The sequence below is a fragment of the Choloepus didactylus genome, chromosome 18 (assembly GCF_015220235.1).
Source record: "Choloepus didactylus isolate mChoDid1 chromosome 18, mChoDid1.pri, whole genome shotgun sequence".
Classification (NCBI taxonomy): Eukaryota; Metazoa; Chordata; class Mammalia; order Pilosa; family Megalonychidae; genus Choloepus; species Choloepus didactylus.
Genome location: NC_051324.1, coordinates 35916232 through 35941706, shown reverse-complemented (window position 1 = coordinate 35941706; position 25475 = coordinate 35916232). Strand labels below are relative to the sequence as shown.

At 35.3% G+C, this 25475-nt stretch overlaps 2 protein-coding genes across 7 annotated transcripts in view; one reads left to right on the top strand and one right to left on the bottom strand.

Moving 5' to 3' along the window:
* Window positions 1–25475, top strand: part of RPS6KB1 (ribosomal protein S6 kinase B1) — a 169934-nt gene that overhangs the window by 52115 nt on the left and 92344 nt on the right. For 2 of the 5 annotated variants that reach the window (XM_037808426.1, XM_037808427.1), the window contains exons 14-15: window positions 3215–3327; window positions 4317–4818. In XM_037808426.1, the coding sequence (XP_037664354.1) occupies window positions 3215–3327; window positions 4317–4554 (351 nt within the window). In that variant the 3' untranslated portion in view covers window positions 4555–4818. Of the gene's footprint in view, window positions 1–3214; window positions 3328–4254; window positions 4819–6191; window positions 8232–25475 lie in introns of those variants that run through there. The other 3 variants (XM_037808428.1, XM_037808429.1, XM_037808430.1) reach the window with 3 other exon arrangements.
* On the bottom strand, window positions 9707–19546 carry RNFT1 (ring finger protein, transmembrane 1). 2 transcript variants are annotated; one of them, XM_037808433.1, is made up of 9 exons: window positions 19192–19350; window positions 17509–17963; window positions 17226–17302; window positions 15971–16071; window positions 14547–14700; window positions 13745–13903; window positions 12950–13015; window positions 11493–11594; window positions 10043–10817 (listed from the first exon to the last, which is right to left on the bottom strand). In XM_037808433.1, exons 2-9 carry the CDS (start codon window positions 17906–17908, stop codon window positions 10683–10685), a joined length of 1194 nt encoding a protein of 397 aa, XP_037664361.1. In that variant the 5' UTR covers window positions 17909–17963; window positions 19192–19350; the 3' UTR covers window positions 10043–10682. The 2 variants fall into 2 exon arrangements, with proteins under 2 accessions (XP_037664360.1, XP_037664361.1); XM_037808432.1 differs by lacking the exon at window positions 11493–11594 and having other exon boundaries at window positions 9707–10817; window positions 19192–19546.

Genomic DNA, 25475 nt, shown 5'->3' with positions numbered 1-25475 from the left:
AAGAGGTAAAAAATGCCTTTTCATGTTTGACATCGTTGTGTACATAGTAGTAAAGTTTTGTAATTTTCTGTTTAGAGGTCTTTTACATCCTTTGTTAAGTTTATTCCTAGGTACTTAATTTTTTTAGTTGCTATTGTGAATGGAATTTTTTGCTTGATTGCCTCTTCAGTTAGGTCATTACTAGTGTATAGGAACATTACTGACTTTCACACGTTAATCTTATATCCCACTACTTTGCTGAATTTGTTTATTAGCTCAAGTAGCTTTGTCATTGATTTCTCAGGATTTTCCAAATAATAAGATCTTATCATCTGCAAATAATGACAGTTTTACTTCTTCCTTTCCAATTTGGATGCCTTTTATTTCTATGTCTTGCCAAATTGCTCTGGCTAGAACTTCTAGCACAATATTAAATAATAGTAGTGACAGTGGGTATCTCTTTCCCAATCTTAGGGGAAACACCTAAAGTCTCTCACTGTTGACTGCTATGCTGACTGTGGGTTTTTCATATATGACCTTTATCATATTGAGGAAATTTCCTTCAATTCCTACCTTTTGAAGTTTTTTTAACAAAAATAAAAAGATGCTAAATTTTGTCGAATCTTTTTTCAGCATCTATCAAGATGATCATTTGATTTTTCCCTTTTGATTTGTTAATATGTTGCATTATATTGATTGATTTTCTTATGTTGAACCACCCTTGCATACCTAGAATGAACCCCATTGGTCATGGTGTATAATTCTTTTAATGTGCCTTTAAATACGATTTGAAAGTATTTTGTTGAGATTTTTTGTATCTGTATTCATTAAGGAGATTGGCCTGTAGTTTTCCTTTCTTGTGGTATCTTTATCTGGTTTTGGTTATTAGAGTGATATTAGCTTCATAAAATGAATTAGGTAGTGTTCCTTTTTCTTCAGTTTCTTAAAAGAGTTTGAGCAGGAATGGTGTCAGTTCTTTTAGGAAATTTTGGTAAAATTTCCCTGCAAAGCCATCTGGCCCTGGGCTTTTATTTGTGGAAGCTTTTGATGACTGATTGGATCTTTTACCTATGATTGGTTTGTTGGGGTCTTCTGTTTCTTCCTGGGTCAGTCTAGGCTATTCATTAGTTTCCAGGAAATTGTCCATTTCCTCTAACTTGTCTGGTTTATTGGTGTACAGTTGTTTGTAGTATCCTCTTATGATTTTTAAAATTTCTTCAGGATCCATAGTTGACCCCACTCTCATTTCTGATTTTGTTTATTTGGGTCCTCTCTTTTTTACTTTGTGAGTCTAGCTAAGGGTTTGCCAATCTTGTTGATCTTCTCAAAGAACCAACTTTTGGTTTTATTTATTCTCTCCATAGTTTTTTGTTGTTCTCTAGATCATTTATTTCTGCTTTAATCTTTGTAATTTCTTCTACTTGCTTTAGTATTAGTTTGCTGATCATTCGCTAACTTCTTCAGCTGTTTAGTTAGACCTTTGGTTTTAGCTCTTTCTTCTTTTTTAATGTATGCATTTAGAGCTATAAATTTCCTTCTCAGCACTGCCTTTGCTGCATCCCATAAGTTGAGTTCTCATTTTCATACATATCTAGATATTTACCAATTTGTCTTGCAATTTCTTCTTTGACCCACTAATTGTTTAGTAGTGTGTTGTTTACCCTCCATATATTTGTGAAAGCTCTGGTTCTTTGGTGGTTATTGATTTCTAGTTATAGTCCATTATGGTCAGAAAATGTGCTTTGAATAATTGTGGTCTTGTTAAATTTATTGAGAGAGTTGTTTTGTGCCCTAGCATATGATCTATCCTGGAGAATGTTCCATGAGTACTAGAGTATGTAAATTCTGATAACTTGGAATGTTAACGATCTATATATGTCTGTTAAGTCTGATTCATTTATCAAGTTGTTTAGATTCTCAATTTCCTTATTGGTCCTCTGTCTAATTGTTCTATCTATAGAAGACAGTGGTGTATTGAAGTCTCCCACTATTATTGTAGAAACATCTATTACTTCCTTCAGTTTTGCCAGTGTTTGTCTCGTGTACTTTGAATCTCCTTGATGGGTGAATTAACATTTATGATTGTTATTTCTTTTTGGTGAATTGTCCCTTTTATTAGTATATAGTGTCCTTTGTTGTCTCTTATGACATCTTTGCACTTAATATCTATTTTGTCTAATACTGACAAAATCAGACAAAACATTGACAGCAAGAGAAATGGCAGACAGTAGCTTAACAGCAAGGTCCAAGAAAGAACTAGGGCTAACAAAACTATTTTTGCCTATTATAATTGAGGACTTCCATAATGCTGAGCCTTATTCATGAAGAAAATATCTAATTATGCCCAATCACTGGCATAAAACCAGAAAGATCAAACATGCCAAGTGTTTTAGTTTCCTAGGCTGTTCATAGCAAATACAATGAAATGGTTCTGCTTAAACAATGGGAATTAATTAGTTTCTGGTTTGAGGCTGGGAAAATGTCAAAATCAGGGCATCATTAAGGCAGTGCCTTCTTCCCAAAGACTTGGGCTGCCTGTGATCCATGGCTCCAGTACCACATGGCAAGGCACAAGTGTCTCCTGGTCTCTTTTCCTCTGGATTCCATTTCAGCTTCTTGCTTCTGTGGCCTTCTCTCTGTCCCTCTCTCTTTCTCTCTGTGTCTGAATTTCATTGTTTAAAGGCCACAAGTAATAGGATTAAGACCTATCCCAAATGAAGTGGGTCATACCTTAACTGAAGTAGCCTCATCACAGAGTCCTATTTACAATGGGTTTACACCCACAGGAATGGACTAGATTTAAGAACCTGGTTTCTGGGGTATATATGACTTCAAACCACCATGCCAAGTTAGAGAGTTCTGTTTACTTTGGTTTAATTGTAAGAAACTCTTTGGGGAGTGATAGTCTTATATTCATATGGCTGGAAGCACCAGAATTTCTTTTGCGTTTATTGAACATCTTAATGTGGAGCTCACATATTCCAAATTTTTTCTACTCTGATTCAAGAGAGTGGAATTTTATTTGCTGGCATATGGGACTCAATAGAATTCTGCTTTCGTGAGGTCTGGGCTTCAAGAAATGTCCACAAAGAAGTTAACAGGTGGGAAAAGGAGATCAAGGACATGGGAGAGTATACAAATTGGTGAATTTAGGTGTGCATCATGTTGGTGTGTCACATTTCCTTTATGTATATGACAGTATACAATTTTGTAGTCCACTGTTGCTGTGTTTCAGGGTTTCACATATGTGGCTCCATCTGTACTTGAAAGTGTGAAAGAAAAGTTTTCCTTTGAACCAAAAATCCGATCACCTCGAAGATTGATTGGCAGCCCACGAACACCTGTCAGGTATTTTAGACTTTGTTATTCTCAGTGTCTTTTTTTTTTTTTAAACCTAGAAGAACATTGCTTACAAAATTTATGCCATGCTATATAAATGAAATTTCTATCATATTGTCTTTGGTTGTCATAAGTATAGCATCTATACTTTCTTATGTTTCAAGTGACTAGTGTGTGACTAATCTATGACAATACATTATCTAGTTAACCTTCCCTCCTGAAAGTAAGCTGCTACACTGGCAAATGTCCCCTTCATCCATTCATTCAACATTTATTGTGCTGGATGCTGGGGACACATATGATTAACACAGGGATTGTCCCTGCCCTGATGAGGCTTACAATTAAGTGGAAGAGATTCACAGTAAACAAAGAATTACACACCAAAAGCATGTATTTACAAGTAGTGCCAAGTGCTATATGAAAGAAAATAAAAAGTATAGTAATAGAGAACAGAGAATAACAAGGGGCTCTTATTTATGGTGGTCAGAGAGAGGCCTCCATGGTGAGGTATGTTTAGGAATGGAGAGAGAGCCAGCCATACAAAAAAAATAGGAGGGGCAAGACTGTTTAAAGCCAGAAGAACAGCAAGTGCAGAAGCCCTGAGGGAGGAAAAACTTGGCCTTTTCTTGGAAACGAAAGGGTGGTCCACATTCATGGAGTATGGTGAGTAAAGCAGAGAGTGGCACAAGCTTGGAAAAGTATTTTATTTTAAATGCAGTGGGAAGCCATTTTAAGTGAGAGAATAAAATAATTGTATTGTTTAAGATATTTTTGAGGGTTTTAGTGGGGCAAGTATAGAGGTAAAGAGACTAGTTAGAAAACTAGCATTTATTCTAAGGAAGAGATAGCTCAACTTTTGCCTTTGTGTTAATCTATAAGAAAATGAGATTAAATGAAAATAACTGTCATATTATCCTACTCCCTTTAAATGTGAAGGAAATATTTTTGTCGAGGTGATCCTTGAGACAGATGAATGATAGCTCTTCCTTGTCTTAAAGCCCGGTCAAATTTTCTCCGGGGGATTTCTGGGGAAGAGGTGCTTCAGCCAGCACAACAAATCCTCAAACGCCTGTGGAGTACCCAATGGAAACAAGTGGAATAGAGCAGATGGATGTGACAGTGAGTGGGGAAGCATCAGCACCACTTCCAATACGACAGCCGAACTCTGGGCCATACAAAAAACAAGCTTTTCCCATGATCTCCAAACGGCCAGAGCACCTGCGTATGAATCTATGACAGAGCAGTGCTTTTAATGAATTTAAGGCCAAAAAAAAAAAAAAAAAAAGGGAGGGGGGAATGTGTGAGCATCCTGGCATCCTGCAAGGTGAAATAAGAAGACTCAAAATGACAGTCTGAAAGAGTCAATGTTGTTACATAGAACATTTTGGACAGAAGGAAAAATACACATGGATTTTTAAAAATCAATCAATGGTGCAAAAAAAAAAAAAAAACTTAAGCAAAATAGTATTGCAGAACTCTTAGGCACATCGATTAATCGATTCCTGGCGACATCTTCTCCACCTTATCAAGGATTTTCATGTTGATGGCTCAAAACTGACAGTATTAAGGATAGAATGTTGCTTCTGAATCACTGTTGAGTTCCGATTGTGTTGAAAAAGGGTTCTCCTTTCACTAGACAAAGAAACTGCCTGTAATACTTGCTACTAAGGACAAATTAGCATGCAAGCTTGGTCAAACTTTCCAGCAACATGGAATCAAAGACAAAAGAAACTTATCAATTGATGTTTTATGTGCAAACAACCTGAATCTTTTTTTATATAAATATATATTTTTCAAATAGATTTTTGATTCAGCTCATTATGGAAAACATCCCAAACTTTAAAATGCAAAATTATTGGTTGGTGTGAAGAAAGTCAGACAACTTCTGTTTCTTCTCTTGGTCCAAATAATAAAATGCAAATGAATCATTGTTAACCACAGCTGTGGCTCGTTTGAGGGATTGGGGTGGACCTGGGGTTTATTTTTAGTAACCCAGCTGCAATACCTGTCTAATACTAGGGAAAAAAAATCTATTTAATCATTTCTGCTTGCAGTACTGCTATGTGCTAAGCTTAACTGGAAGCCTTGGAATGGGCATAAGCTGTATGTCCTACATTTCATCCTTGTCCTGGGCCTGCATTGCACTGGAAAAAAATCACCACCTTTTCTTATACCAGTATTTGTTCAAGACACCAAATGTGTTCAGTCCATGGCTGAAGAAGGACTGAAGAGAGTCAGGATAAAATGCGAACTGAGGGCGGCAAGGGAGGAAGGATAAGGATATCCAGGGGAAGAGGGTGTTGCCATGGTCTACTCTCTGTGTCTAATTCTCTTTTCAGCAAATTGGAAAGGTTTTAAATTTTTTTTTTTCTGTTTTTGCTGTTTACCTTCATTACAGTTTTTTTCCTCAATAGTTTTAAAAAGGGAAAAAAGCTCTAATTTTTTCTTCTATATTGAGGTTACATTTTTTGTTTGTAAATATATTTGATTGCCTTTTGATGAATGTCTTCCACAGTGAATAAGAAAACCTAGTGGCTTAATTTAGGAACCATGTTACCAAGACACTATGTTTTTGAAATTGTAAAAAAAATCTACATAAGTGATTTACAGATACAAAGAATAAAAATAAAGGTAACTTTACCTTTCTTAAATACTTCCTGCCTTAAAGAGAGCATTTCCATGACTTAAGCTGGTGAAAGGTTTAATATCTGCGGAGCTTTATAAAAATACATTTCAATGCATACTGGTATAATAGATGATCATGCAGTAGCAGTAGAGACCACCTTTTTGTTTATCTTTTATAATGTCTTCAGTCTAAGTGTGCAAAGTCAATTTGTAATATTTTGCAACCCTGGAATTTTTTTTTTTAATAGATGCTGCTTGCTATGTTCTCCAAACCTTTTTGAGCCATAGGATCCAAGCCATAAAATCTGTTATGCATGTTGAATTTAGTCAGAAAAGAGCAAAGCTTTGCTTATTTAAATTGCAATTCAAATGAGATGAAGTGAAATCCTATCACAGTAAGCAAAAACAGAACCATGAAAAATGATTGGAAATACACCTTTTCAATTGTGGCAATAAATCAAAGAAGTGATAACAATTTATCTTCAGACAGAAAGCTTTTTCTTTTTTTAACAACCCCTCAAGGCCTCCACCCCTCTTACTGCAGCAGCCTATGGAGATCTTGGTAACTGTAGCTAGTAAATTAGAAGCTACAATGATGATTAAGGGCAGAAATTGTACTTAAAATATAGCTCTTTGTTCCCTGTCATTTTGTGATGTTGAAAAAAAAAATCAGAACCCAGGATGCTATTGTGGTGTGTATGGACTTTATTTCAGACTGTAAATGGCTTGTGCTATTCGAATACTTGTTTTAAGTATGGCTACTAACTGTAGATTTGACTGCCTGACCAAATTCCAATGATACTTGTACACCAGAATATTCCTCCTCAATCCTATTTGCTAGTAACATTTGCACTGTGGTAGGCTGGCTATAACCACTCCATAATTAAAACATTTTCATATTAGTACTACCAGCAATAGTGGCAAACCCTGCAATTTTTCTGGGAAAAAAAAACAAAAAAGCATTAGTTGCACACCTACAATCCACACAGATACATAGTTTTTCTGACTTAACATTCATTAAGTGAAATTAATTTCTTGTTTGGCAAGTTTATTGAGAAATTGTGTTTTATAAATGGATATCCCTGCTATGACTGTGAAAACATGTCGAGTGCCACATTGGTGTCACAGACAGAAAGCACACACCTATGCAATATGGCTTACCCTATATTTATTTGTAAAAATCCAAGCATAGTTTAAAATACATGATGTCAATATTACTAGTCTTGAGTTTCTAGGAAGGTTCTTTATGATTATTCCAGGTAAGTGTATAAAAGAACTTAAGTGCTTTTCTTTCATTGCTTGAATTATTTTCTTTGAAATCAGCTATTACAGGATATTTTTTTATTTTATACATGCTGTTTTCTAATTAAAATATAATCACTGAAAACTGAAGTTAACTAATTTGATTTTATAAGATTTGTAGCATTACAGAATTAAAATGGGATATATAAATCAGCTGCGATTAACAGTGTATAGTGTTAATTAGTGAACTTGAACCAGATTTGTAGAAAAATTATGTTATTTCTTTTCCACCTTTTTGGTCTTAACTAATTTGAATTATTCAAAAAGGATTTTCCCATACTATATTTTGAGATAGAAGGTAATTTATTTGGCAGGAAGGATGCATGTATGATATTTCATAAATTCAGTTCTTTACTATAGATAATACATGGGTATAAACAAGATACTTAGTATTGATGTACTAGGCCTTAGAAGTTACTAATATAAGACCTAATTATTTTGGGTATCCAGCTAGCCACATGGTTTGTGGCTTACAGGACTAGATGTAAGATTATTCCCATGAGACATGTTGAATTTATGAAGAATGGATTTTAAGGCTTTGAAGATGGCTAATTTCTCAACTAAAAACACCAATGACCAAACATCTACCTTTTCCCATAGGAGTAGACACTAGCAGGCCAGACAAAATGATCTTAAAAGTATTTGATTGTCACATATGACTTGTGGTCTGTTGCCAATTAATACAGTACTTGTCTTGTATGATTCTTAACACTACAGCACAAGTATTATCAGTGGATTATCTGGAATAACATCTGAAAAATGGGTTCATCTCTGTTTGTGTTTGCTCTTTAAAACGATTATTTTTCTCCTATCCCAAGTTGGCTTTGCATCTATTAGAGTAAATAAATTCTTCCAGCTGCCTTATTAGGAGTATTATGAGGGTAACACCTTTTCTGCTTTTCATCTTGTATTTGGTTTACTGTATTAAGATATTTGATTTCAGATTGAATGAATGTAAATAGAAATTAAATGCAAATTTGAATGAACATGAAACAGAAGTGATTTTTTTTTTAATCATCCTAAGATAGGAAGAAATAACTGTATACACGTCAGGTGCACAAATGGTTTATATAATTGTTTTTCATTAACATGCAAGATGTGTCCAAGTTCTCATATTTAATAAACTATTTATGTGTGTGAGGAGTGATGGTTGTAAAACTGTTTCTGCTAAGAAACTGAATATATTAAAATATATAGCACATTTTAGTATTGATTACATATATCAGAGGTTAATCTGTGATTCTCAAATTATGTCACATAGTAGACTTGAATTAGTTGCTTAAAAAAAAAAGTTTGTGTTAAGTTTTGTGAAACCTAGTTTTCCATAAAAACACTAAGACTTCTGCCAACAGTCAGCAGTGTGTTCAGCTATATTTGTCAACTACCTTTCATTATTTAATGTGTATGCACAAAATAGCGTATGCACAATCTGTCAATATATCTAGTATGGTGTTTTGCATAATCTGTATAAACCACTTCTTATCTATGAAGTACTATACCACATTTGCCAAGATGATTTCCCTCTAGTTCTCAAACTGACTTTACCTTTCTATAAAATATAGTAGTATCTCTTAATGCCAGTAAAACAATCTTACCTTTCAGTTGGCATGGACTGAATTCACAGAATAAATGGGGTTTTTAATCCATATCCCCTTTTTTTGAGAGGATGGAATAGAAGGACTTAAGTAGAGAAGTGTATCCAGTTCATCAATGTCATTAGTGGGTACCATAGTTTTCCTATTACATTTCCCCCTTTTCAATTCATGTGTACTTTCTTATTTGTTAAAAAAAAAAAAACAAAAACCCCACTAGTTTTGTTGTTTAATCATATTAATAAACAAAGCTATCCAAACAGCCATAAATAAGATGCTGTTCTTGTGTTTTGAACTAGAGGTCAGTCAGTCAACACTTCTTTCACAGCCAAATTCTAATCCCAGATTGCCTTTCCACCCATTTCCTGCTGGAATACCCAAACAATACAACTGTTAGCTCCACCATAAAGAAGTCAGAAAGGTGATTTAAGGCCAGGTAAGTTTGTGTCAATATTTGCAATGGTTCTCAATGTGAGTAGAAACAGCTGTACTTAGAACTTCACAATATTTACCTGGAAAAAAAAATTACAGGCTTCCTAATGTTCTTTTGTCAGTTTGGGTGGCCATATGGGCATGAAAATGATTCCATCTGTAGTCAGGGGTCACTATCCCTATCAATCCATGTGCTAGCTTGGCTTTTGTCTTATCAACATTGCAAGTTTGTTGTATATCTCTATTTCCTATCTTCTCCTTCCCATTGTTTTCTTTGTGTACAAACTGACTGATAGACAGTAATAGAGAAAATAGGTAGAGATCTTGTACTATAAACTTAGATACTACCAGTGACAGCAGCTCTCTAGACTTCTGTTACAGATGTCAGATTCCTCCTCAGAGGTATAAAGGGAAGAGACAAAGTGCTTCATTTCCTTTTTCCACTACCTCGGACAAATCCCCAAAAGCAAACAAACCACACTATCCAAAGTTTATGGATGCTTCTGAGTGCAAGCTTTAATCTCCAAGTAATGATGAATCAAGCACAGTATTCCAAAACTTTTCTAGAGACTAGTTATAATGGGAATTCTCATCTAAGAGCCTAGTGAGTCATCTTGTTTGTTCAAACATTACTCAAATATTCAGTGAAGCCAGCTGTTTGTGATTCATGTTAATTACTCTGTTGGTTCAAAATAGTCTATGGCACTATATAAAAAGAAGATCATAAACATTAAAGCCAAAGGCAGAATGCATGTATGAGGTCCACAAACAAATTGAATTTAAATCATTTATTCTCACTGATTGTTGGTCATACTACAGAGAATACAATAATAAAATATACCCTCAGTAAATTAATCTTCACTTAGAAAATCTGATTGTTCACAGGTAAAATATAGCATTTAGAACTTTCATTTAAAAATACAAATTTTATGAAAATTTCAAGAATTTTTGAGAATGAGACTTATAAAAGTCAATGCTAAAAATTTTTACTTTGAGATAATGTGTATCTTAAAAGTATTATGAAAAATATTCTTTATTCTGAAAACAATATAGGAAAGAATACCTGAGTTCCTTTAAAACCACTAGTTCCAGCTATCCAGTTGCTGTTTTGGTAACAAGAAAAACACATTTACAATTTAACACTGCAATCACCTGTCATATAATTAGGATAGAATAAATGTTGTAGCATACATATTACATTGAACATCATTTATGTAATTTTTAAAACACAGGGTTCTTTCATTCATGTAATCTTTTGATAAACTGGACTACACACTTAAATCTTGTAATAATCTAAAACACTTGGAAACATTTTCTTCATTTCTAGACCTGAAAGTCCATTCTAATGCCTTTATCAGCAGGCACTGTAACCAAATGAAGTTAGTTTTTCATGGCCTTAATAGTTTATAGGACTTAATATATTTGAAGGTGTGATGAAGTGGCTCCATCTTTCCATTTGTTTATATGGTCTGAAATCACAATTCTGCACAGTGGACATGTTTTTTCTCTGTTAAACCATAAGATAATGCACTCTTCACAAAATATATGCTGCAAGGGAATTAAGAACCAGAGTTTACATTTGATAAACATTTTAAATTCATCAGATTACAGAGACTCATACTCTTTAATGGTGAAAGGGATTTGAGAGCACTAATACCCTATCCTGTTTTTGCAAACAAATAAAAAACAAAAAAACAGAGGAAGTATGACATTCAAGAACACAAAGAGTGGGGTCAGGGTAGAGCCAACACCCCTAGTGTTCTTTTGACTTTCTATAATTATTTAATAAAATACAAGCAATCCCTAGGTGATACCTTTAAGATAAAGAATGAGTTAGCAGCTTACTGAAATCTTTAAGAATAACTGCATAAAGTATAGGAAAAAATCTTACACAATTCAATAACAAAGTTGATATTATTTTAAGACTAGTATTGAATTACAAAAGTAGTCTTGTTTTCCAGTCACTTTGGTATCCAGTCTGCCAGTTGAATTATTTTTCCCTTTCATACAATTCTCTGCATAAAAATCATTAGAACATAAGGGACAAGAGATATAGCTAATCTATCAAACCCCTAATGACAAATAAGAAATTACTAACATGTACCCTGAGTGCTACCTTCCACTAAAAACTGTAGGTTTTTTTTTTTCTTACAACTAATATAAATGTGACTTTTGCAAGTCACAGAGAAGAAATATATTTAGATTGCTTAAAAATATAATTACCTGACAAATGAGAAGAATTGGTTTCTGAAATTCAGCTTGACATATTGAACAAATATCATCCACATCTGAACACTGTCTCTTGCTGGCAGGTACTCCATAACTCTATGAGATAAGTTATGTTCACCTATAAATTTCTTTCCTGTTCTTCAAATACATAGGTGATGCTATAGTTCTCAGATCTCCCTGGAACCAAGCATTTGAAAACTTTCCCAAAGGATACAAACATTTAAAGCTGGATTGACTGAGCCACATATGCAGAACCATATCTTAAAGGATCGCAAGAGGCAAAATCATTAAATAATAATACGTATTAGGATATTAGAAGATTGTTAGATTCACTGGACTCTTAAATGATGGCAGTGTTTCAAAATCAACACAACTCACTTAAGAGACTAAGCAATATGAAATACAATTAAATATTACAAAACCTATATTCTTATATTATCTGATCCAGTATTGCCAATTTGAGCCCCCCTATTACCTATGGCAGTGGTTCATAAAAGTCAATCCAGAGCTTACTGGCTGCTGTGGAAAACTTAGTTTAGAAATATAGATTTCTGTGCTGTATATTGGAGATTGATTCAATAAGTCTAGACATTCTGGGATGGGACCCAGGAGTCTTATTTTTTTTAAAAGCTCCCCAGCCAAGTTAAATGTGAAGGTTTGGGGACCACTAATCAGTGCCTGCCACTTACTCTAAAAATACGTTTAATGATCATCTCTTATTATTACAAAAGTCACAGCATTTAGTACTAAGAAACAAATGATAAAATTTTTTAAAGGAACTGTAATTGCAAAATGTCACTTGAGTAGAGAAAGTATTCCTGGACTGTCAAAACTAACCGACTCAACATAATGCATTCTTTGGCATTTTGGAGACTGCTTCCAGGTGATGACTCATTCTTATGTGATTGCAATTTCCCTGGTAAATTTAAGGAACAGGTATTTTATATATATATAATATCACACATGCCTAGGTTATCCTCCAGTAAGAAATTTTTCAAGGGACATGATTTTTAGTAGAGTGTTTTCATACACACAATAAATTATAGTCAAAGCAATTTCATAAAAACTGAATGATGAGTTAATGAAGATACACCAGGTTACCATTTGCAGATTAGATAAGGAAATGGCATAAACTTCGTGGCAGGATCTTTAAGAGACAATTTAAAGACCCATAAGAATGTCAAGTGACTTAAATGGGCAAGAGGCACATTCAAACACATAAGCAATGCAACAAGTAGCAGGTGGCTGTTAATGTACAATTCAACAAACTGATCACAGAAAGAAAACTCCTAAATCATTATCATAGCTCCAACTGCCAAAGCACTAGAAAAGTAATCTAAAAGTAAAAAACATCTAATTATGAAATCCATAGTTCTAAAACTGGTAAATGAAAAATTTTTATAATGAAAAAAGGTTAAAGTGTTTTTTCTTAACTGATAAAAATTACTTACTGGTCGTGTAAAAAATATTCGTAAAACCTGTCTGAAAGTTCTCAGATGTCCAAAAAAATTCAAAAGCTGGAAGGGGATAAATAAGAGACAGTATATTAATTCAAAGAGTCCTATCAAAGATCAAAGCTGAATAATATAATATTCTGGTATTTAACCTAATGCTTATTTCATATCATGTTTCATTCTTAATATATTTAAAATCCAATTACTGAATATTTTATTTAATTTATAGACTTAAGCCAACTCTTAACCACGCTAAAGTACTTCTGAATATGTAGAGTTATAATTTGAGCAACACAAATATAAATTTAATTATGCCAAAGACCAACAGATTTAAAAAAAAAAAACAATATTACCTGAGTCACATGTTTTAACATATTTAGATTTTAAAATTTCATGATTATTAAGTTGAGGGGAACAGGCATAGAGGAAACAGGACAACCATACTCCACAAGTTTGAGAACTGTGTGTATGACAAATGTTACTGTTGAGGATGGACATGTTCATTCCACTTGTTTCCCCCCTTAGGTCTTCCATGCTTTGTGGAGGTCCACTTCCCTTATCCCATGCCAATAAAACCAGAACTACTGGATTATATTATTAAATATATTAATTAAGATACATATTTCCATTTCTCTATTTCTAAATAGACCAACAACCTATTACTTCAAACTAATGACAGGAAGGTAAACTATAAAAGTTGTAAAAAAAGAGTAAAGTAATAGAATGTAAAAGCTGTAATCATCATTGTATGAATCATTATGCAAAGACAAAGAGATTTATAACATTACCTACTTTTAGTATGAGGTAGAGTAAAGCCAGCAATATCCCAAGACTCCATCCAGTTGCATTTCCAACCTTCCCATAGCTTATAAGATAACGAAACCAAACTGGTATGGGAACAAAAGTTCGGTAATACTGACATAATTCTTCTAAAAGCATATACCAGTAACCCTAAAAAGGAAGGAAAAAGAAAATAGAATACCCAAGTATGCTTACATTCATAGCACAAATATTTCATATGAGTATATGGCACAAGAACACAAATAACTATAAAATTAATCTTTATACTGATATAAATGATTATGACTGACCACCTCAATCTGGTTCTCACATAATACAGTCACTGAGTGGTTTGCTTTCAAAGAATTTCCCCCCAAAGAGTAACATAGTGAAAATGTTTTATGTATACTACAAGTAAAACTTATTTATAAATGAATATTTTTTGCTGATTATAAAACTTTATATTAAAGTTTTTATTATGAGTATGGGAAGCCCCTGAATAATTGCAGAGTCAACTGATAATGCCCTGGAGGAGAATAGAAGTATAAATTGAAATAATATTTTGTTATATATGATGTGGGGACTGAATTTTAGATTATTCTGAAACAAATACAATTGCTTTATCTGAAAAGGTTAATGTTTAGTTCTAAATCCCTGAGCAAATGGTTGCCAGTCTGAGATAATGTAGATAATTAAAATTAGGTTATTTAGCAAAGTGAAAAGTTAGAAGAGGAGTCATCATTTAAACCCATACTAAAGAGCATTAGTGTGGCTTGCTAACACTGTTCCAATAAAATGTAAGTTTGTTTCTTACCTTGGATTTGAAAGGCATGAGGAAAGAAGGCACCAATAAAATAAAGCATTTTAAGCCCATGAAGAAGAATTTCAGAATGAAGTCTGTAATTCCAACTATCCAAAGTAGTGCCCAGAAACTTGAATGGTCCAAAGTAGGATTTAAAAAAACTAAGCTACCAAGAGAAAAAATTCAAAATTTACAAGAGCAACATACAAAGGTAAAGTATAGATGGGGGTCTTAAAATTGCTAGCAAATGTTTTAATTTGGTATATTAAAAATATGGTTTGGGTAAGATAATGTCAGAGTTTATGTAAATGGAATGGGAGATCATTTTGTTTATTTTAGAGACTTTTAAATGTCTGCATTTCTCACATCTTTCCTCCCCTCCATAGAATAAAGGAATAGTCTTTCTAGCTTGTCACAGTTGTCACCTTTCTAGCCTGTAAACCAAAAAATTCATTAGTGCCAGACATCTGCCATTCTATCCTCAACAAACTCTAATCAGGATTCCGATCCCTCCTTTCTACTGAATTGTTTTTGCCAAGATGACCAACCCCTTCCCAATTGCTAAATTTAAAGGTCCCTTTTCTCTTTCCATCTTTCCTCATGAAGTATTTTCTTTCTAGACTTCTGACACCACACTCTCCTATTTGTTCTCATGTATCACTGATGGTTCCTTCTTAGTCTGCTTTGCTGCTCCTCTTCTGACCCCCCTCTAAATTGTGGGCATGTCCAGTCCTGGGCCTCTTTTCTACCTCCACTTTCTTTCTGTGGTTAGTCTTGTCCAGTCCCGTGGCTTTAAAAAATCCCAATCATATGCTGATTACACCAAAATTATAGTCCTAACCTCTACCCTGAGTGCATAATATAAATCTAGCCACCATCTTGACAGTTTTTATTTGACCTCCAACATGTTCAAAACAAAATTATTTATTTTTCCCTCAAAATCAATTTCCCCATTCTTTCCACTATTCAGCCAGTTGCTCAGACCAAAAACACAGCGGTCATCCTTGATTCTTCCCCACCTCCAAAGTATATCCCAAATTTGTCCACATCTCTCCAAACTCTATTGAAACTACAACTGCTAGTTATCTGATTAAAGCCAAAAATTGAGAACATTTCTGCCTGACATGGAAACTAAACATGGAAAATGTTTACAGTCTATCTCTGTAAACATTGAACAAAATAAAAAAAAAAAAAACCAACAATCTAACGGTATTTAATAAATATTATATAAACTAAAATTCAAGAATCAAAAAATTAAATATTTATTGAGCACTTGCTATGTGCCAAGGCACTAGGTATACAAATCAGGATAAAACGCAACTCTCAATCTTGCAAGGAGACAGAAAGGTAAATACTACATAAAGTAAGATACATGCAAAGTTAGAATATATGATTACATAAAAAAAATGTAATTGTGTACCTGGACCACTAATTACCTGTAATAGAGTGAGTGAGAGTAAAAGGTGTAATATAAAAGAACAGAAGATCCTGCTAAGAATACCAGTAACCAAACGCACTGAATTTTTGAGCACCTTTCCTGAAAAATAAACAATTTTATAATTTGTTACTTTGAATTATGCCATAATTTTAAATACCATTAAACTGTTTAATGACTAATTTATTAACTTAGAATGTTTTTCTAGATTAATTAGAATCAATCTTAAATATAGAATAGCTGTTAAATTGTACATCATCTGTCACTTTTACGACTTTAGTGAACAAAACAGATTTTACAAATTCAAACAAATTTTAAAAATACAAGTTTCTTCACTGTATGAAAAACATTAACTCTGTTTTCAAAGAAGCCAAGTCTTCTACAAGGTGACATAGAGGACCTACCAAATGCAAACTTTACCTCTGCAGCTTCCTTGTTTGAACCTCTCCCCAAAACAGATTTTCAAAAATGCATTTAAGTTAAGGTTTAGAAGTATAACTTTTTAAATTCACAGATAACTCAATAAGTATTTAGTAAGATAACTTGTTTTTAATCTCACTTTTAAGATCAAAACTTTTAATTACTAGATTTAATTACCAGTTTCATTAAAAGTTTCTAATTTTAAACCCTGAACTAACTTTCTGTATTTTGATAGGTCTTGACTACAAATTTCCAGGTCAGAATATAAGATCACTTAAACAGTTAAAGCCCTTTAAAGTTGCCTTAAAGTGAAATTTTATAAACATTCTGTTTTTCCAAGTGATTTATATGAGCATGACTCTCAAAATTTATGTTATGGAAAAACTTCTTGGGTTTAATTTTCTTTAAAAGAGAGACCTAAATAGTTCAATACTCATCTGTGAATTATACATTTATTTAATTATCTTAAATTCTATATTGCAACAACTAAAATTTTTAATGATGATTATATTACTTAGTATAGTCAGAATGACTCATAAAACAGGAAGGCACTTGCCAATGGAAACCAAACAAATGTATTCTAAACCTTTGAATCCTTCTGTCTAGTGTTTCTTCTTCTATCAGGAAGCAAATATACAAAGAAAATAAGTGGAAGCAATTCAACATGAGAACAGATCATTTAATCTAGGTCATTTAGATGATAAAATTTAATATATCATGGATGTTACAATTTATTTAAATTTGTCACATAACTCCCTTATTCCTATTTCTCTCAAAAGTAGGTAATTCTACAGAAACAAACATTTAATAATTTTTTAGTTGCTTGTTATACTTACTCTTAGAAAAACCTGATTTACAATGCTTTTGTTTGCATACATAAAAGTTGTTAGCAGCCCAATTCCAAGAGAAATTCCTGTTAGAAAATAAGTTCCAGTTAATTGAAAGGAAAAAAAAAAAGACGAGGAATATATAAGCTAACAACGACATGAATTAAAAGGAAACATACAATTTTAAAAGCTAACAGAAAATAAGACACTGAAATTCATAGGTTGATTACCAATAAAAAATAAAAGTAACAAATTTAGCAATTAAACACATAAGTGTTTTATTATGCCCTACCTGTTATATGTTGCATAACAAGTTTGACACCCAGAATCAAAATATATGGAAGACTTTTTTGCAACCACTTGAAGAGATAGCGGAATTCTGAAAAAGAGCTGCTACCATGTTCTCCAGACTCAGTGGCAGTATCATCTGGCTGCCTTGCTTCACTGTGTGAATGATTCCGCAAGCGACTGTGTATACATCCATGGGTACAGTTATGGACCCCTGACCTTGTATTTCTGGAGCTTGTATTTTCAGCACATTCTTTAGGTATGGAGTTTATTTGGATATGTACATCTCCAGAATGAAGACCAGAACCTTCTGTCAATCTTGCATGGGCACATAGGGAGGCTGAGGTACCCTCACTGCCCACAATTCCTGGAGGACTGTGCAATTGGCTACAATTGGCTTGCATGGCCCTTGAGTACTTTCTGTCTGATCCAAACTTCTTTGCTTCAGGGTTCTGTCTCCTAAAAAACCAAAGAGCAGAAAATATTCTAAGTGAACAGTTAAATACAGGCAGTGTATTGCTCACTAGGTATCTTCACCAATCACAGTAGATGAATTATTTTCAGATTGCCCATCTCTTGTTTATTAGACTCCTTCTAACTCCCTAATGCCAAGGCTCTGCTGCCCTATTCAAATTATTTTTTATGGAACATCTGTTACCAAAAAAAAAAAATGAGCTTCAGATGCCTCCAATTTTTATGACCAAGAGAAAAAGCAAAAGGGTCATAAAAGTATGGATGCCCAGCAGATGATAATGATAGAAATACTAGTACTTATACTTGAATACTTCAGTACACTCACTCTGCCCAATCCAAGCAGTTTAATCTCTGATGTAGATTCTACATCAAAGAGATTTCAGAAGGAAGAGTGAGTCAGTATTTTTTAATGCCTGGAAATGCAAGGAAGAAAGATATATTAAGTCTCAATGCTTAAATTAAGTATCATCATGTATAACTAATAGACAAGCATTTCACTTAGTTGACCTACAATTTTAGTTTTATGGTGAAACTTTCCCAAAGCTAAAGTTGCCCATAATAAACGATACCATCAAGAGAATTACATTTTCCCCCTAAAAAAAAATGTTACTAAAATACCTTTCAGATAGGAATACTTGGGAGCCATCATGTAATTGCTAGATGACTTTAGTTTAAATAAGGATACCTACGTAGACTGCCAATTAAAAATGCCACAATCGATGGAGGGTCAGGAAAGGGGACTCTATGACAAGGAAAGACCTAGTGTAGGCCTATTTAGTCGACGCCTACGATGAGTATGCCAGGATCTGAATCGCAGCAGACTAAACGCAGAAGCCATTCCTAGACTTCAGTGCTTTTCCGTTTCTCTACGAGAAAACTAATGTTAACGTCAGGGCAAGTTCTGTTTCATTTATTCCTAGGTTTGAGTATTTTTGCGGTCATCGTGTGGCGGTCTGGCTGTTGGTGCCTTTCGGGAGGCTCAGACCTCCTAAAACTGACGATGGATGCCAAAATCGGCGTCTTTTCCATATATAAAAACGGAGAACCCTCCAACTCCTCTCAGTACACAGACAAGAAAAGTGAGAGAGAGAGAGACGGAAGAAAAGTAAACGCAAACAACTCTTGCGGAATTCCGAGGACCGGGTTCCCACCCACGTCCGAGCCTCGGTTCTCTGTGGAGCCCCTTCCTCGGCCCGCCTCCCCCAGACCTGACCTCTCATGACGAGAAGCGGACCCAGGTCTCGACAGCGGCGGCAGAAACAGCGGGAGACACCACCTCAATCCTTCCACCCAGGACCATCGCCGTCCTCGAACCCCACCGCCAGCAGCTCCGGCCCGGTCAGGCGGCGGCGCGCGCGCTCCCCGTACGTCCTCCCGTGCGCCAACCCGCCTCCGCGCGCCGCGTCCTCGTGCTCGCGCGCCGCGTCCCGGACTGTGACGGGTCTATCGGGAGAACGCCTGGGCTTCGGCTGCGGAGTCGAGTGTGCATTGAAAAATAAACTGTTGTCATGTATGTGCGTTTCTGTGTGTAATCCGCTACAGGCCTTAGTCTCCGGTGTGAGGGTTAAAATGTTTTGGCTCCGGGCACCTGCCCTCGGTGGAGCCTGAAATGAAGGCCGTCGTCCTATCTGCCGCGGCTCGCTGGGCTGCCCGGCTCCCGGGTCCCGCTTCACTGACGCCGGCGGGGACCGGAGTTGGTGAAGCCGGGTCGGCGAGGGGGTTGGCGCGTCCCTGAGAGGGCGGGCTGGGCGGGCGGAGAGCGTTAGGGTTTCCGGGTTCGAGTTTCACGAGTTTAACACATGCCTGGCAGGGAGGTTTTAACTGAACTGCGATTTCGTTACAATCCTGAAATTGAGCCCTGGGAGCTAGGCCCTGCCAAACCCTGAGATCAGAAGCGAAGAAAAGGTGGGACAGAATTTGGGATGGGGGTAGAGGTAAAAGTTTTTAAAATTCCTGTCTTGTGTGGAGTATAGGGAACTTTGCACTGATTCTGTAAATTTAAAACCGTTATATCATTAAAAGTTTATTAAAAAAAACTGCCTTTTTTGAACCCTGGCCTAAATATGTTTTAAATGATGCCTAAATATATTCCATTTATCTCCCCTGTACCCTACAACCGCCAAAAAAGAAGAAAAGAAAAATAGCCTTTCCATGCTAAACTGGAAATTTCTTTCTACCTCTTGATTCTACCTTTTATTTAAAGAGATTGTCAAGTTAAATAACCCTCCTGTTCCAACCAAGGTCTTGGAGGGCTTGGGTCCGCGCAGCCCTAAGACCAAAGAATAGCCAGGCATAGAGTGAGACATGGGTTTATTACGATTTAGGAATAGGAGAGGGTCCCCCAGTGGTGGCCATCCGGGGAAAATGGAATTAGTGTTCTGCGAGGGTGGGGGTGGGAAGGGACAGCTTCTAAGGGTTTAAAACAAAGACATTCCATAGGGTATGAGAACAGAATTTTAGCAGGATCTGGTGACACAGAAGGCTGGACTGTAGTTTTCAAGTGATCAGGGGAAGGGAGTTTCAATGCTTTGTTTAAAATACCATACTTTCTTCCCTGAGGGGTTCTGGCAGGCTGCTATGTGCTGTGGGGCTTCATTCCCCATGGGGAGCTGGGGCCCCACACCTCACACCAAAACCAGCATTAGATCTGCTGCTCACTGCAAGTTAACACTATGGCTTTTTTTTTTTTCTTTTTAAAAGTAGTCTAAGGCTGAGGGCCAAACCCTGGACTGTACTGATTTTTCCAAGGAGACTTATTTATATATATTCTATCATTGTTTGATTGATTCAAAAAGCATTTGTTGTGAGTACTTACTAAATGCCAAGAACTGTACTAAATATTGGAGAGAGAAGTAAGTGGGTTAGACAGGTCTGCAAACAAATAATTATAGTATACTGTAATAAACACTATAATTGAAGGTTGTGTGAGATGCAATGCAAGGCAAACACAGAGGGAGTATTAAACTTGGTCAGGCCAAAAAGGCTTCATTTCATTTGTGGTATTTGAGATGAATCCTGAAGTGTTTGTTGAAAATTTCCAGGGCACAAGCAGCAATAGGGCATTCCAGGTGGAAACAACATTATGTGGAAAGTTGTGCATATTGACATACTACAGTCCTTTGAAGGACTTAGTCCTTTACGTTTGGAAGAGTAGGGTGCATAAAAGAGAATTTTGAGATATGACACAGGTAGGTAATGGGCTACGTAATGAAAGGCTTTGTAGGCTGTACTTAGGGATTTATTCTGTGGTTTGTTCTGTAGCCAAGGGGAAGCTATTGAAATAAGCAACTGAGTTATATGATAAGATTTGTGTTTTTCAGAAAACTGACACACTAATAGATTACTGCAATGAAAGCTCAATTAGGAGATTATTGCAAGTAGTACAAAATGAGAAGTTCCTGAACTTAAGTCAGTGAAACAAGATCCAAGAAGAAGAATGAGCTTGGAAAGGTTGTTTTGTTTTGTTTTGTTTTGTTTATTTTATATATATATAAATATAGATAGATAGATAGATTGTTTACATACCATACAACTTTCCAAAGATCCAAAGTGTACAATAAATTGCCCACGGTACCATCAATACAGCTGTGCATCCATCACCACAATTAATTTTTTTTTCAATTTTTAGAACATTTTCATTACTCCAGAAAAGAAATAAAGACAAAAAAAGGAAACTCAAATCCTCCCATACCCTTACCACGCCCCCCCTCCATTATTGATTTATAGTTTTGTTATAGTACATTTGATACTGTTGATGAAAGAATGTTAAAATACTACTAACTGTAGTATATAGTTTGCAATAGGTATATATTTTTTTACTATATGCCTCTCTTACTAACATCTAGTTATAGTGTCATACATGTGTTCTAGTTCATGAGAGAGATTTCTAATATTTGTGTAGTTAATCATGGACATAGTCCACCACAAGATTCACTGTTTTATACATTCCCATCTTTTAACCTCCAACTTTCCTTCTGGTGACATATGTGATTCTGAGCTTACCCTTTCCATCATCTTCACACACCTTTCAGCACTGTTAGTTACTCTCACAACATGTTACCATCACATCTGTCCACTTCCAGGCATTTAAGTTCACCCTAGTTGAACATTCTGCTCGTAATAAGCACCTGCTCCCTATTCTTTAGCCTCATTCTATATCCTGGTAACTTATATTTCATGTCTATGAGTTTACATATTATATTTAGTTCATATCAGTGAGACCCTGCAATATTTGCCTTTATATGTCTGTCTGATTTCACTCAATATAGTGCCCTCAAGCTTTCTATATCAACCCCTTTCTTTTAAGATGGTTTTGTTCACACACCATATATTCTGTCCTAAGTAAACAATCATTGAATCCCTGTATAGTCACGTATTTATGTGTTCAGCACCATCGCCACTATCTATATAAGGACATCTCCATTTCATCCTCAAAAAAGGAGGAAGAGTCAAAGAAGGCAGAGACAAAAGAAAAAAGAGAGAGAAAACAAAACAAAACATAAAAAACAAATTTGACAGCTAGAAAGCAACAAAAAGAAAGATAGTATTAACCTAAAGTAGAATAGTCAGACAACATCACCAATGCCAGGAGTCTCAAACCTCCCCCCCCACCCCATATGCATTTAGCTTTGGTATATTGCCTTTGTTATATTAAAGGAAACATAATACAATGTTTCCATAAATTATTGTCTCTAGTTTGCATTGATTATATTTTCCCCGCAATCCTACCCTACCCTATTTTTAACACCTTGCAATGTTGACATTCATTTGTTCTACCTCATTTAAAACATCTTTGTACCTTTTATTACAATCGTTGAGCACCCTAGGTTTCCCTGGGTTACACAGTCCCAGTCTTTATCCTTTTGTCTTTTGTTCTGGTGTCCCACATGGCCCCAAACTTCCTCTTTCAACCGTAATCACAGTCATCTTTGTTCAGTGTACTTATATTGCTGTGTTACTGTCTCCCAAAATTGTTTTCCAAACCTCTCATTCCTGTCTTTTCCTTTCTGTCTGCAGTGCTTCCTTTAGTGTTTCCTGTAGAGCAGGTATCTTGTTCACAAACTCTGTCATTGTCTGTTTGTCTGAGTATATTTTAAGTTCTCCCTCATATTTGAAGGATAGTTTTGCCGAATATAGTATTCTTGGTTTTTGGTTTTTCTCTTTCAGTATCTTAAATATATCACCCCACTTCCTTCTTGCCTCCATGGTTTCTATTGAGAAATCCGCACATAGTCTTATCAAACTTCCTTTGTATATGATGGATCGCTTTTCTCTTGCTGCTTTCAGGATTCTCTCTTTGACGTTTGATAATCTGATTATTAAGTGTCTTGGCGTAGGCCTATTCAGATCTATTCTGTTTGGAGTATGCTGCACTTCTTGGATCTGTACTTTTATGTCTTTCATAAGAGATGGGAAATTTTCATTGATTATTTCCTCTGTTATTGCTTCTGCCCTTTTCCCTTCTCTTCTCCTTCTGGGACACCAATGACATATACATTCTTGCTTTTTGTTTTGTCCTTAAGTTCCTGGAGACATTGTTCCTATTTTTCCATTCTTCTCTCTATATGTTCTTTTGTGTGTAGGCTTTCAGGTCCTTGTTCTCCAGTTCCTGAGTGTTTTCTTCTGCCTTTTGAGATCTGCTGTTGTATGTTTCCATTGTTTCTTTCATCTCTTCTGTTGTGGCTTTCGTTTCTGTAGATTCTGCCAGTTGGTTTTTTGAACTTTCAATTTCGATCTTATGTACGCCCAGTGTTTTCATTATATGGTTCATCTCTTTTGCCATATCTTCCCTAAACTTTTTGAATTGACTTACTATTAGTTGTTTCAATTCCTGTATCTCATTGAAGTTTAAATTTTTAGCTTTGACTGGGCCATAACTTTGCTTTTCTTAGTGTAGGTTGTAGTTTTCTGTTATCTGGGCATGGTTTCCTTGGTTATACCAATCAGGTTTTCCCAGACCAGAATGGGCTCAGGTCCCAGGAGGAAGAAATATTCAGTATCTGGTTTCCCTTAGGGTGTGTCTTAGAAAACTGGTACACCCTGTGATGCCTCAGGTCACTGTGTTTTTCTGCCCAGCGGGTGGTGCCTGGGAGAAAGCCATTTTGAAACCAGAACTCTGGAACAGATGCCAGCCATCTGCCTTCCCAGCTAAAGAGGTTTTCCAGATGCCATTGGCGATCCTCCAGTGAAGGTACCCTATTGTTGATGCCTTATCTTGGATACTTTATGGCCTAAAGACTGTAACTTTGTAACCAAATAAAACCCCTTTATAAAAGCCAATCCATTTCTGGTGCTTTGTGAAAAGGCAGCATTAGCAAACTGGAACAGGTCTTTAAATTCAGCTTTGGAAATACTGAGTCTTAGAATTCCTGGCACATATAGGTGATGATAGTCAGTTGGCAGTGTGACATAAGGATCTGGAGATTAAAAAATTGGAGTGAAATTTTGGAGTAAAAGCTGTAATTTTGATGGATATTGCCCATTTCTCATTTATTAGTTCTTGAAGCTTTTGCCTATATTCCTTGGGATTTTATACTTAGATAATGGTGTTTTCTATGAATAGGGACAGCTTTATTTCTTCTTTTCCAATCTGTAGGCCTTTTATTTCTTGTTCTTGCTCTATTTTACTGGCTAAAACTGCCAGTACCATGATGAACAGGAGTTGTGGGAGGGGACATCCGTGCCTTGGTCCTGATTTTAGGGGAAAACATTCAGTGTTTCGCCATGAAATATGTTAGCTTTAATTTTTTTCGAGGATGACATCTATCAGGTTAAATATGTATAGGTTCCTTTTTATTCCTAGTTTGCTTAGAGTTTTTCCCATGAATATATGTTAAAATTTTTTCAAATGCATTTTCTGCATTTATTGAAAAATCATATGGTTTTTCTTCTTTTGTCTGTTACTATTGTGAATTAATTTCTAAATGTTGAATCAGGTTTGCATTTCCAGGATAAACTACTTCCTTGTAGTGTAGTATCCTTTTTTTTTTTTAAATTAGAGAAGTTGTGGGTATACATAACCACCATGCGTAAAACACAGGATTTTCCCATATACTACCCTATTATTAACACCTTGCATTGATATGGTACATGTTACAGTTGATTAAATCACATTTTTATAGTTGTACTATTAACTATGTAGTCTGTGATTTAACTTACGGTTCACTATGTTGTGCAGTTCCATGGATTATTTTATTCTAGTACTGTAAATACAACCTACAATTTCCCATTTTAACCACATTCAAATATATAATTCATTGCTGTTAATTAAGTTCACAAAGTTGTGCTACCATCACCATCATCCATTACCAAAACTTTTCCATTACCCCAAATAGAAACTATATATATTTTAAGCCTAAACTTCCTGTTTCTTACTTCCAGCCCCATCCCCTGGTAACCTGTGTTCTAGATTCTGACTTTGTGGGTTTGCTTATTCTAATGATTTCATATCACTTAGATCATACAATATTTGTTCTTTTGTGTCTGAATTATTTCACT